Source organism: Pteronotus mesoamericanus, unplaced genomic scaffold, assembly GCF_021234165.1.
Source record: "Pteronotus mesoamericanus isolate MK-2021 breed Mesoamerican mustached bat unplaced genomic scaffold, CSHL_Meso_final scaffold_137, whole genome shotgun sequence".
NCBI lineage: Eukaryota > Metazoa > Chordata > Mammalia > Chiroptera > Mormoopidae > Pteronotus > Pteronotus mesoamericanus.
Genome location: NW_026555306.1, coordinates 6,093,196 through 6,105,466, shown reverse-complemented (window position 1 = coordinate 6,105,466; position 12,271 = coordinate 6,093,196). Strand labels below are relative to the sequence as shown.

The following is a 12,271-nucleotide window of genomic DNA, read 5'->3' as shown; positions in this document are numbered from 1 at the left end:
CTGCTGCAAATATCCCCTCCTGGAGGAAGACTTCATCAGGCAGTCCTCACCCCTTGTCGGGCTTTCCCAGCCCCTGTGTTGGCTGTGTCCTGTCCCAGTGGACATCCGGCGGCCCCTGCTTTCCCTCTGCACCCTCCCCCAATCTGCACCCTCCCCCACATCGACAGTCACGCAATCACCACGCCCACCCACATGCCCCGAGGCTGGCCCCAGCCCCCTACCTTGCCCGCATAGTGCAAGACGCTGAAGTCGGCCTGGTCCCGCAGGTGCCTCGGCCGCTGGAACTTGGGGTGGCCCCCCTGCTCCTGGGCCACCTTCTCAACGAAGGACTTGTCCGTGGCCTTCGGGAACCAGCATTCCTCGTCCAGCAGAGCCAGGAGTCCCGGGGGGTTGGCCTGACCACGGACCGGAAGGGGAGACCAGGTCAGATCCCCCAATGCTGGACACTTAGGCTGCGGCTAGTGTTTAGCTTTTATAAGTGACACTTGGACGGAGAACCAAAGAGAACAACAGTTGCAGCCACGGATGAGCCCCGGGGTGGGAGCCAGGCCCTGTGGCAGGCACGTTCCAGGCCCTGCTCTTCTAGTGGCCACACAGGTCCGTGTCCTTTTCTCCATCTACCTGGCGGGGAGGCCCGAGGCCCGAGGGGGCGGGGCGGGGACGGGTGTGGGCGGGCTCACCGGCCGCTCGATGAGGTCGATGCAGGGCTGCAGGTCGAGGCCGAAGTCGAGGAAGGTCCAGGGGATGCCCTCGCGCTGGTACTCCTCCTGCTCCAGCACGAACATCGTGTGGTTGAAGAGCTGCTGCAGCTTCTCGTTGGTGTAGTTGATGCACAGCTGCTCGAAGGAGTTCAGCTGCAGGGATGAGGGGACGTGTGAGAGAGGGGACAAGGGCCCGGGGTGGGGGACAGAGACCCAGAGAGAGGGGGACGGAGAGCCAGAGAGAGAAGGATAGAGATCCAGAGAGGGGGGATGGGGGCCCGGAAAGAGAGGGACAGGGAGCTAGAGAGAAAGGGGCAGGGCAGCATGATGGCGCCCCCAGGCCCCTGCCGGGCGCCAAGCACAGACCTGGAAGATCTCGAAGCCGGCGATGTCCAGGATGCCCAGGAAGGAGGCGCCCTGGCGGGGGCTGCGGTCCAGAGCCCGGTTGAGGCGCAGGACGAGCCAGCGGAAGAGGCGCTCATAGGTGGCCTTGGCCAGGGCTTCCAGTGCGAAGTCAGCCTGCGTGCAGACAGGGTGGGTAGTCAGGGGCCAGCCTGTCCTCTGAGGCCAGCGAGGAGACACGGGGTCCTCCAGCCCCCCGCCCCAGCCATGGGGTCAAGAATGGCAACACTAACAGCCGCTGACCATGATTCAGCCCTCCTGTGCTCCAGGCAACGCGTGAAGCCCTCAGGGCTCATTTGTTCATTAATCTTCCCCCTCTTCGGCACCTCTCCCGCCAGAACAATTAGCATGATAGTTAAGAGGGTGGACTCTGGAGCCTGACAACCTGGGTTTGAATCCTGCCTCTGCCACTTAGAGGTTGTGTTACCTCAGGCTGTGAAAAAAACCTCTCTGTGCCTCAATTTCTTCATCTGTGAAATGGATCCTCATAGTACCTCAGCTGAGAGTGGAATCATGACCTGCGTGACCTCCCATCTCTAGTCCTTGTCTCCCTCACTGTGACTTCTCCATCCTGGGGCCTCCAGTGCCCAGCTGGGGCCCCCGCAGAGGCCTCCGCCCAAGAGCTGGATTCCCAAAACCGCTAGCCCGTGTTGACATCTTTCCCTCCGCACTGCCGCCAACTGGTCTGAGCCACACTGTCCTTTGCTTGGTTCGCGGCGGCGGCCTCTTCCCCACCCCCTGCTTCCACCTGTGCCCCCGACTCCATTCCCCACACAGATGAGGGGCTCCTTATGAAAAAACAAAAAACTGAAGCAAACCGCTCCCTGGCTTAAATTCTCGCTGGCCTCCTGCTGCACCCTGAATAAAACTCACCTCCTTACCGTGGCTCCTAAGACCTTGCGTGATCTGTCCCCTCCCAACAGCCCTGCCTGCAGCTTGAACCAGCCTCTTCCCTACGCTGTAGCCTCAACTACCTCCTCAATGTCCCCACCTCGCCAAGTTTGTTCCCACCCTGGGGACTTTCCCTGGGCTGTCCTCTCTGCCTTGAACAGTCTCGGTCTCAGCTGGAACTTCACCTCCTCGGAGAGGACTTTCCTGACCACTCCAACCCTCTCCCAGGTGGAAGGCACCCCCGTCTACAAGCATCCTCTTCTCTTCGTTTATTATCTTTTCTGACTACAGCCTTTGCTCCACGTTTCCATTACTGCTTCCATTCCCAGCACCCAGCTCAGAGGCGGTAACTGAGCAAACGTTAGGGTGAGCGAGGAAAAACGGCCTAAGCCACTTACAGACCCAGGACCAAGGCGCCGTGGTCGGGGGTCGGGGGAGCCCCATACCCGACCGCCGCCAGCGCCGCCCACCTGCTCCTTGGTCTGCGCCTTCTGCACGTAGTCTCGGCCAACTTTGATGCGGGGGGTGAGCAGGGCGCGGGAGAAATCCGTCACCCCCAGTCCCAGCAGGCGGCAGAGCTTCTGGGCGGCTGAGGACGACAGGCACCAAGGTCGAGTCAGCGCCCAGCAGCCCAGCAGCGGGAAGCGGCAACGCCCCCGCTCGGCCGGGAAACGTAGCCCCCGGGCCTTTGCGGCTAGAGGCATCACAGGCCCTATCAATGAGCGCATCCTCCGCTGGGGGCCCAGCAGTTGCTCTCTGGGACCCCAGGTGGGGGGAAAATTACCCCGCCGTGAGCCAAGGCTGGACTATGGGGATGTTCAACACAGCGTTGTTTATGGTGGAGAAAACTAGAAAATAATCGGAATGTCCAGGGATTGGGGATCGGGGAGAGGAATGGAGTTCACCCATTTCAATGGCTATTCTACCATAATTACGTGGGAAACTCGTGAGAGACTAAGCACACAACGTGTGCATTTCACATGTGTATTCCGCTTTGAATCAAAGACAGGACTGTAAAAACAAAAACCAAAAAAACTGGGCGCCAGTTAAAGATACGCAGCTAAGGTGTGTGTCTGTGAAATGCGCGGACGTCTCCAACTTTAAGATGCACCAGAAAATAAGATGAATGAATGGTGGATGGGCAAATATCCGATACAGCAAGTGTGATAAAATGTTAACGGTAGAATCTAGACTCTGCCTAGGTGGTGGGTATCTGGGAGTTGATTAGAAAATTCTTTCAACTTTACTGTAAGTTTGAAGATTTCCTCATAAAATGTTGGGGGGCAAGATATCAGAATAAGAGGTCACTGAGAGAGCTGAACCCAAAATAAACATTTAAAAATTCGTTGCTTTTCTATATTGTGGAAAAGAGGGAAAAAGTAAAATTAATTAAAAAGACCATTTACAATCACAAAAATATTAACAGGTCAAGAGCAAAAATGAGGCCAGGGAATGCAACCCTTTGGCCAATGCAGAAACAGCCCTGGCCCAGTAGCTCAGTCGGGTGGAGCACCATCCCCTACACCAAAAGGTTGTGGGTTCGATCCTTGATCAGGGCACATGCGTGGGTCGCAGGTCCGATCCCTGGTCAGGGTGCGTACGGCAGGCAACTGATGGATGATTTTCGTGTCTACGTTTCTCCCTCCCTCTTTCTGTCTCCCTCTCCAACATCAACAAATATATCCTCAGGTGAGGATTTTTCAAAATACTTTTAAAGATGAAGAAACATAACATGTTTCTAAACAAATCCTTTCAACCTTTCTACATGTTTGAAAAAAAATTTCCACAAAAGCATTGGGGCAAAATTACACTGAGAACTATTTAATAAAATAGAACAAAGGGTGGAAAACACTAAATGGAAAACACTTGGGTTACAAAACATTAGGTGACATACATTCCTATTTTTAAAAATATTTTATTTATTTATTTTTAGAGAGAGGGGAAGGGAGGGAGAAAGAGAAACCTCAATGTGTGGTTGTCTCTCAAGCGCCCCCTACTGGGGAACCTGGCCAGCAACCCAGGCCTGTGCCCTGACTGGGGATGCAACCGGCGATCTTCTGGTTCGCAGGCCAGCGCTCCATCCACTGAGCCACACCAGCTGGGGCTGCATTTCTATTTTTGTAGGAAAAAAAATGCATAGAAAAATGCCTGGGTGTCAAAATGTTTAACAGGTAGGTGTTTTTGCAGGATATGTGGGTGGGGCCACCTAGGCAAGTGTGTTTCTTCTTTCTCCTCTGAATTAAAATGAGAATGAAGAAATGTTCTCGCCTTGGCTGGGTGACTCAGTCGGCTGGAGCGCCGTCCTGTAAACCGAAAGGTCTCGGGTTCAATTCCCAGTCAGGGCACATGCCTAGGTTGCAGGTTCATCCCTGGCTGGGGCACATATGAGAGCAACTGATCAATGTTTCTTTCAATGTTTCTCTCTCACATCAATGTTTCTTTCCCTCTCTTCCCCTCTCTCTAAAAAAAAATCAATAAGCATGTCCTCAGGTGAGGATTAAAAAAAGAAAAGAAATGTTTGCAAGCCTCTATCTGATAGGGGTGCAGCCCAGGAGGGCTGTGAACATGGCCCAACACAAAACTGTAAATTTACTTAAAACATTATGAGATTTTTTGTGTGTGTGATTACGTGTTGCAACGTATTTAATGTGTGGCCCAAGACAACTCTTCTTCTAGTGTGGCCCAGAGACGCCAAAAGATTGGACACCCCTGAATCACGTCTGTAACAGGAAAACAGTTACTACCAATACTTACAAAAAATGAAAAAGAAAAAATAAAAACTCCTGGGAAGAAACACTCCAAAATGCTAACAGTGATGATTTCTCAGAGGTCCTGAGAATTTAAATTTCTCTTTTCTGTCTTTTTTGTTTTGAGAGGCATGCAATTGCAGTTTCTAATTCTCCTACAGTAAGCTCACATTAATGGGCAGTAGTTAAGAACGAAAACAATGCCAGTAACAAGGTGGCTTTATAGGGGTCTAATCCTTTGCCCCTTGCCGGCTGGGGAATCCCATGGGCTGCTTCTCTGGTTAACGTTTGCAAATGCAGAAAGAACAAAATACACAGGATTTTAAAGGAGACCAATTATACCGACATCCAGTTCTCCTCACACGCCCCAGATGAAGAAACCCTAGTACAGTTCCAGTTAATAACCTTGAAAAGTCACCCCCAGTGCATGAAGGGAAAAAAGCAGGTTTCCTAAGAGCTTATAAGATCTGCTCCCAATTCTGCAAACCGAATGAATGAGTGTGCAGGGCACACCTGCCACGCCTGTGAAAAGGGCCCCAGTGTCCCAGGCGATGGCTCTAATCCACGCATCATGGGCAACGCCCCTTCCTTCATGTTTTCTGTGTGGGACCATTTTGGAAAATGAACCATAGGATTTTATAATCAGGACAGAAAACTCTATCTTGAGGGGACAGGGGTATGAAGCATGATTCCATTTCTGTGACAATTATTTCCACATGGGTACAGACAGAGCACAAAGCCCAGAGAGAAATACCCCGAAGTATTAGCGGTAATTATCCCGCAGGAGTGTGATTATGGGTAATTTCCCTGCCTTTATACTGTTCTGTCTGTCAGATTGTCCCCCGTCCAGCTTGTAGTATTTTGTAAGAATAAGGAAGCAGAGCTATTTCCATTTTGATTAAAAAAAAAAAAAGAATATCAATTACAATTCTGCTTTTGAAAGACAAAAAATATATATATATGCAAGCACAGGGGTCAGGAAGGGATCGGCCCAACACTGATGGCCGGTCTCTCCAGGGGCAGGGATGACTGGGGACCCTGCTGTCCCCCATTTAGACCGCTGGCGTTGTTCAAACCTCCACCAGGCATCACACTTCTTATAACAGAAGGGTGGGGAAATGCTGTTTTGGTAAAGACTCAGGAAAGGGCAGGAAATCAGAGCAGCCAGCTGGGGAGGAGGCGCTTGCGCATGGGACAAGGAATGCAGGGTCACGTGGGTGGGCCGCAGGCCAGGGGGTGTCACCTGTGTTGTCGGGCATGGAGGCTTGATCGGTGTTGCGTTCTCTCTTCAGGACGATGTTTCCAAACTGGAGAACCGCTGAGACCATCCGCAGCATGGCTAAGGGGAGGCAGAGAGAGAGAGGTCACGACGGCTCCAGACACTGTGTGCGCGCTTCACTAGCCCCTTGGAAATCTGGCTTAAAAATCCTATGTCAGCCCTGGCCAGATGGCTTGGTTGGTTAGAGCATCGTCCCGTACACCGAAAGGTCATGGGTTCGATTCTCGGTCAGAACACATACCTAGTTTGCGGGTTTGATCCCCAATCGGGGCATGCACAGGAAGCAACTGATCAATATCTCTCTCTCTCCCTTCCTCTCTCTCTAAAATCAATAAGCATATCCTTGGTCCTTGGGTGAGGATTAAAAAGAAAAAGCCCTATGTCAGTTTACATCCCCACCCTGAGCTTAAAATTCACCCGTGACACTGGGCAGGCCTTAAAACACATGAACAGATAAATGAGTTCTGTATTTTGTGTCTGAGGTTTGCTGTATCACCACTCAGTGTCTGCCTATGTTGTCTGTTTTATGAAGGGATGCATATAAGACTTAAGAGAACTTAGAGAATGGATGGGCAATATGGAAAGTTTTCTAAAATATTGAGTGAAAGATGCACGGTGCAGAAGGGTGTTTATGGCATACTCTATGTACAAAAGGCAGAAAATAGAAAGTCCAGTTGATTCTCATTATCTGCAGTAATGTTCTACAAAGCCACCAAGAATACTGACATAGTCACTGCAAATGAATGCTCCTAAGGGGAAATAAAATGTTTGGTTCCTATGAGCCTCTGGTCACAACATTTTCATCGACTGATCAATACATCACCTTGTTTTACATGTATTTCTGTTTAAAGACACCTTATTAATATACCAAGTGGGGCAAAATTAGGTTTACAGCTGTTCATATGGAAAATAATACAATAACTAATAAATAATACAAGATTAAACTCCATGTTTCACATACTCACAACCATATTCCTACTCCTGCCCCTCCCTGTATATCACTGAACTCATGGCCAACAGCACCATAATGCCTGCCAGACCGAAGCTCACCTGACAGGTGTATTTTCTCCGTAAGGCACGTCTCAGCCTCCCTGCGCTTAGGAATGCTAGCCACCACTTCAGCGCTACGCTTGGAAGCCATTATACACAGTGATTCACCACCAATCATCAAAAAAGCACAAAATTACTAAAAACAGACCACAAAAAGGACACCGGTCTACAGCAAGACACTGAAAGATGACGGCAGGGCACCTCCCTGGGGCCTCCGTGAGCGTGCACCGGGTAACTCAATGCTCCCCACTCCGTGAATGACCGCGGCGACCTCAAACACGCCGGGAGTGTCGGGCTTACAAATAAATGCAGTGTGTAGGGGCATTCCCAAATGCAGAAATGAGGACATACAGGCGGTCCCCAAAATACAATTATTTGAATTGATACATCCTCAGTAGAGATGCATACTCCAAATTTCGAATTTTGATTTTTTTTTCTCCCAAGAGCCAGCTCCCAGTGAACCACACAATCACAAGGGTAGACAACCCTTAGTCTACCGGGCGCTGTGCTGCCTGCGTATTAGGGATGCTGTGTTTTGTGCTTTCACATCCCATCATGTCTGCAAACATCCACCTGTGTCTTCTACTTCTGGCGAGGAGAAGACTATCGCTCTTGAGATGAAACTCAAGATGATTGACCAGCACGAAAGCAACGAACCATAATTACATGATACCTGAGGTATTCGACATCTGACTATAAAATAGGCTTTGTTAGATGATTTTGCCCAACTGTAAACTAATGCAAGTGTTCTGAACACATTTAAGGTTGTCTAGGCTAAGCTCTGATGTTCAGTGGATTAGATATGTTACATGCATTTTCAACTTAGGACATTTTCACCTTATTATGGGTGTATTAGGAGGTAGACCCATCTTAAGTCTAAAGGCATCTGTATTTGCCTGTTGCGCAGAGCTTCTAGAAAGCGCGTTAAAAGTGGGCAATGCTGCCCCCTAGTGTACACCTCAGGAACGTGCAGGGTTTGGCTGACGTAAAGACGAGGGCCACTGTGGCAACGTGTGGTGTGTTTCTGGATGTCACAGGGAGTGGGCAGGTGAGAACAGGAAGCAGACATCCCTCTGGACCGCAAGAATTGCCCACATCTCCTGTGACTCCTAAACCTCCCATTGGACAGTCACATCCATGAAATAATAATTTCTAATGATAGGACACTAATCCCAACTGTTTTACGCGTATACACAAAAGGGTTTGGTTTTAGCACACAGTGACATTTCCGGGAGGGGAGCCACTGTGCAGTCCCAAGAAAGACTGTTTTGGTTTCTGTTCAGAATTTTCTTTAGATTCTGTCAGCTTTCCAGGACCCTCTCCTTCCAACAGCAAAGCTGTGCGCGGCTTTCGAGTCGACTAGGTAACACGCCCACCCCAGGCTGGGCTGGTATCCGCCGCTTTCAGGGAGATGCCACGGATCGGGGCAAGCACCCGGGCCGCTCATCAACGGTCAGTTCTGGGACAGTCTTCAGGATTTACCGATTGACACTGACGCTGATTTTTTTTTTTTCTATTCTCCATGCCACTTCCAAACACTTTACAGAAGACCTCATTGAACCTTTGTAGCAACTCAATGAGGCAAGTCCTGCAATAGCGTTTATAGGTAGGAAACTGGGTAAAATCCCCATTTGACAGATAGGGAAACGGAGGCACATCGGATGATGAACTTGCCGAGGATCTTCGAGCTCATAAGTGGCAGACCTGAGATTTGAACCCAGGCGGTCGGACTCTGGGGTCTATATTCTTAACGACTGTGGTTCCCTTTTCCTCCCTCTTTCTGCGTAAAACTCGAACGTAAACATGTACATAGAGCACACACGCAGAGAAGCGCGCACATCAGTACTTCCCGCTCAGCGAGTCTTTCTTTACAAAGAGAAGGCACCGGGGAGCCAGCTCCTCGGTCGCCCCCTGCTGGCCACTCACTAAACATAGATGAATTTTGCAATCACAGGGTTGCATGGAAGAAGTCAGACACCAAAGTGTGCGTACTGATGGGTCTGCTTGTACCAAATTCAAGAACAGGCGACACAACTCCATGCTGTTAGACACCGGAATAATGGTTACATTCAGGGGGTGCGGCTGATGGGAAGGGGCAAGAGGGAGTCTCCAGGCGCTGGTTATGCCCAGTGTTTGCTCCCCAAAGACCCGAACTAGACGCTTACAGTCATGGGCATTTTTTGGTGTCTCTGCTATCCTGGAACACAGTTTACTTAGAAAAAGGGAGTGGTGTATGGGTGAGGAAGGTGTATCCTCCTGGGATACTCCTGACAAAAATGCGTAACACAATCTAATCGCGAGGAAACACACCCAAGTTTGAGACAAAACAACTGGTCTGTAATCGTCAAAGGTGTCAAGGTCGTGAACGATAAGGACAGACTCGGGAATGGTGCCAGGACAGAGTGTGAAATGCAATGACTAGACATTACCTGGGATCCCCGACCAGGGAAGTGTGCCTGCGTGCGTGTGCATAACTTTAAAAATTTTTTTCTTTTTATTGTTCAGTTATGTCGTCCCCATTTTCCTCCGATTTCCCCTGCTCTGCCCCCCCCATTCAATCCTCCTCCTGGTTGTCCTTGTCCATGGGCCCTTTATACATGTTCCTTGACTTGACCCTCCCCTTTCTTTCCCCGTTATCCCCCTCCTCTCTCCCTTCTGGTCACTGCCTGTTTGTTCTTTATTACCTAAATATTTTATTTATTTATTTTTAGAAAGAGGGGAAGAGAAGGAGAAAGGAGAAACATCGATGTGTGGTTGCCTCTTGAGCGCCACCTACTGGGGACCTGGCTCACAACCCAGGCCTGTGCCCTGAATGGGAATCGAACCAGCAGCCCTTTGGTCTGCAAGCTGGTACTCAATCCACTGATCCACACCACCCAGGGCATGTGTGTGTATAACTTAAATTTTTTTTTTCTTTGCTATAAAGTACATTATTAGGAAAACTGGCATAAGGTCTATGAAAAACTGTTTTCGGATGAAAAACATTATTGGGATAACATGGGTTTGGGATTAGATAATAGTACTAATCATGGCAATGTTAACTTCCTGATGAGAATACTGTGCTGTGACTGTATCAGACAATGTTCTTAGAAAATAGACACTGACAGATTCAGGGGGGCAGTAGCTGAATAATGCTAATGCCCACATCCAAATTCCTGGGACCTGTGAGAGTTACCTCACAGAGCAAAATGGACTTTATAGGCATAATTAATTTAAGGATTGTGGGATGGGAGACTACCCTAGATTACCACGGTGGGCTCTGAACGTAATCATAAAGGTCATTACAAAAGGGAAGAGCTGCCCTGACCAGTGTGGCTCAGTGGATTGGACATCTTCCAGCAAAGCAAAAGGTCACCGGTTCATTCCAGGTCAGGGCACATGCCTGGGTTGTGGGCCAGGTCCTCAGTTGAGGGGGTGTGAGAGGCAACCCATCGATGTTTCTCTTACACGTTGATGCTTCTCTCCCTCTCTTTCTTCCTCCCTTCCCCTCTCTCTAAAAATAAATAAAATCTTTTTTATTTTGTAAAGGGAGAAGCCATGTGAGCAGAGGTTAGAGTGATTCTCTTCAAAGACAGAGGAAGGGGCCACAAGCCAAGGAATGCGCGCAGCCCCTGGGAGCTGAAACAGGCAAGAAAACGGATTCTCCCTGAAGCCTCCAGAGGGAAGCAGCGCTACTGACACCCTGGCTTTTGCCCAGTGAGACCGATTCTGGAATTCCGACTTCAGAGCTGTAACCGCGTAAGTGTGTGGTTTTAAACCACTGAGTTTGTGGTCATTTGTGAGAGCGGCCTTAGGAAACTAATACAAAGGGTGAAAGGGGACCACGTCTATACCCCTATTCCCACGCAACTCAGTAATTAGAAAGATAAAAGAGGATAAAGCGCATATGACAATTGGGGACTCTGGGAGAAGAGCATGTGGCAATTTTCTGTACTTTTTTAATTTTTTGACAACTTTTCTATAAACCTAAAATTATTCAAAATAAAATGTTTTTAAAAACCCTGACAACAAAAGGGAGTGTCGCTGGCCTGATGACTTTGACAGGCCTTGCTCTGAAGGACACACAAGGAACCGCTAACAGATGTGGCCTTCTGGGAGCTGGGGACATTTGAATGATCGTACACCTTTTATTCTTTTTGAGTTTCATACCTTTTGAAATGTAAGGCCTAGTCCAGGAAAAAAAAAAAAAAACACTGTCAAAAAGGACACAGTTTCTGGAATTAGGTAGGGAGGTTGTAGTGCACAACCTTGTGACTATAATACAAACTAAACTGCACACTTTACAAACAGCAAATTTTATGGTACATAAATTCTATTTTAAAAAAAAAAGCTTTGGTACAGTTTGCAGGGCCAGCTGGGCGTGCGACAAATATTAATTTTTCCTGTCCGTCTCCACTGACATCGTAGCTCCTTGTGGGACATGCCTGTTTCTTACTCCTCTCCTGTGTACCCTGCATGCAGTAAGCACTGCATCCATGTTTTCATGAGTGGACTCTAGCTTGCCAGTTTCGGGGGAAGAATTCCTTCCGTGGTCCCCACTGCCTCTGGGATTCGCTCGAACCCCTTGCCGGGGTCTTCGGCGTCCTGTTTCCCACTCTCCCACGCCCCCCAGCCCGGGTCCCATCACCGACGCGAAGCAGCGGTGCTAGCCTCTCGGCTCCTCCAACAGGCCTTTGGGCACGCAGCGCCCTCCCCTTAAATGCTTTGCACACACGGTCGGCGCCCCGTTCATTCCTGCTGGACCGTGAGGGCTCCGCTATGGCCTGCAACCTCCGGGGCTGCCCTGACCCTTCCCCCGCGCTGTCAGCACCCCGCGACACGCAGTCACCCTTGCACGGGCTCAGTTTTAATCCACGGTGCCATGTGACGTGCCCTGTGTCTGAGCGCTCCACGGGCCCCGGGCTCCTTCTGTCCCCGTCACTGTTAGCTTCGCCCAGGCCCACAGATTCCCTCATGTGATGAGTGAATCGATGTGTTAATGAGTAACTGGCAGAGCGAACTAACGGAGGACACGTTACTGAACGGCAGGAGTTTGCTGTGACCTTGGGCAAGCAGGGGGCCTCTTGGGCCTCGGTTTCCCCCGGCTGCTCAGTGAGAGGGGCTGGGCTCCGCCTCTCTGGTTCTGCCCACCTGGGGTCTGGGGGCTGGGTGGAAGAGGACAGCAGAGAGCCCCCAAAATGCTGGGAGTTTCCTGGGGGGTG

At 49.9% G+C, this 12,271-nt stretch overlaps 1 protein-coding gene across 3 annotated transcripts in view; it reads right to left on the bottom strand.

The window, feature by feature from the left end:
* MYH14 (myosin heavy chain 14) overlaps window positions 1-12,271 on the bottom strand; it is an 80,436-nt gene that overhangs the window by 44,744 nt on the left and 23,421 nt on the right. For all 3 annotated transcript variants that reach the window (XM_054588752.1, XM_054588751.1, XM_054588753.1), the window contains 5 exons: window positions 5,985-6,080; window positions 2,465-2,583; window positions 1,068-1,220; window positions 681-854; window positions 222-395 (listed from right to left, as the gene is read on the bottom strand). In XM_054588752.1, the coding sequence (XP_054444727.1) occupies window positions 222-395; window positions 681-854; window positions 1,068-1,220; window positions 2,465-2,583; window positions 5,985-6,080 (716 nt within the window). The remainder of the gene's footprint in view (window positions 1-221; window positions 396-680; window positions 855-1,067; window positions 1,221-2,464; window positions 2,584-5,984; window positions 6,081-12,271) is intronic.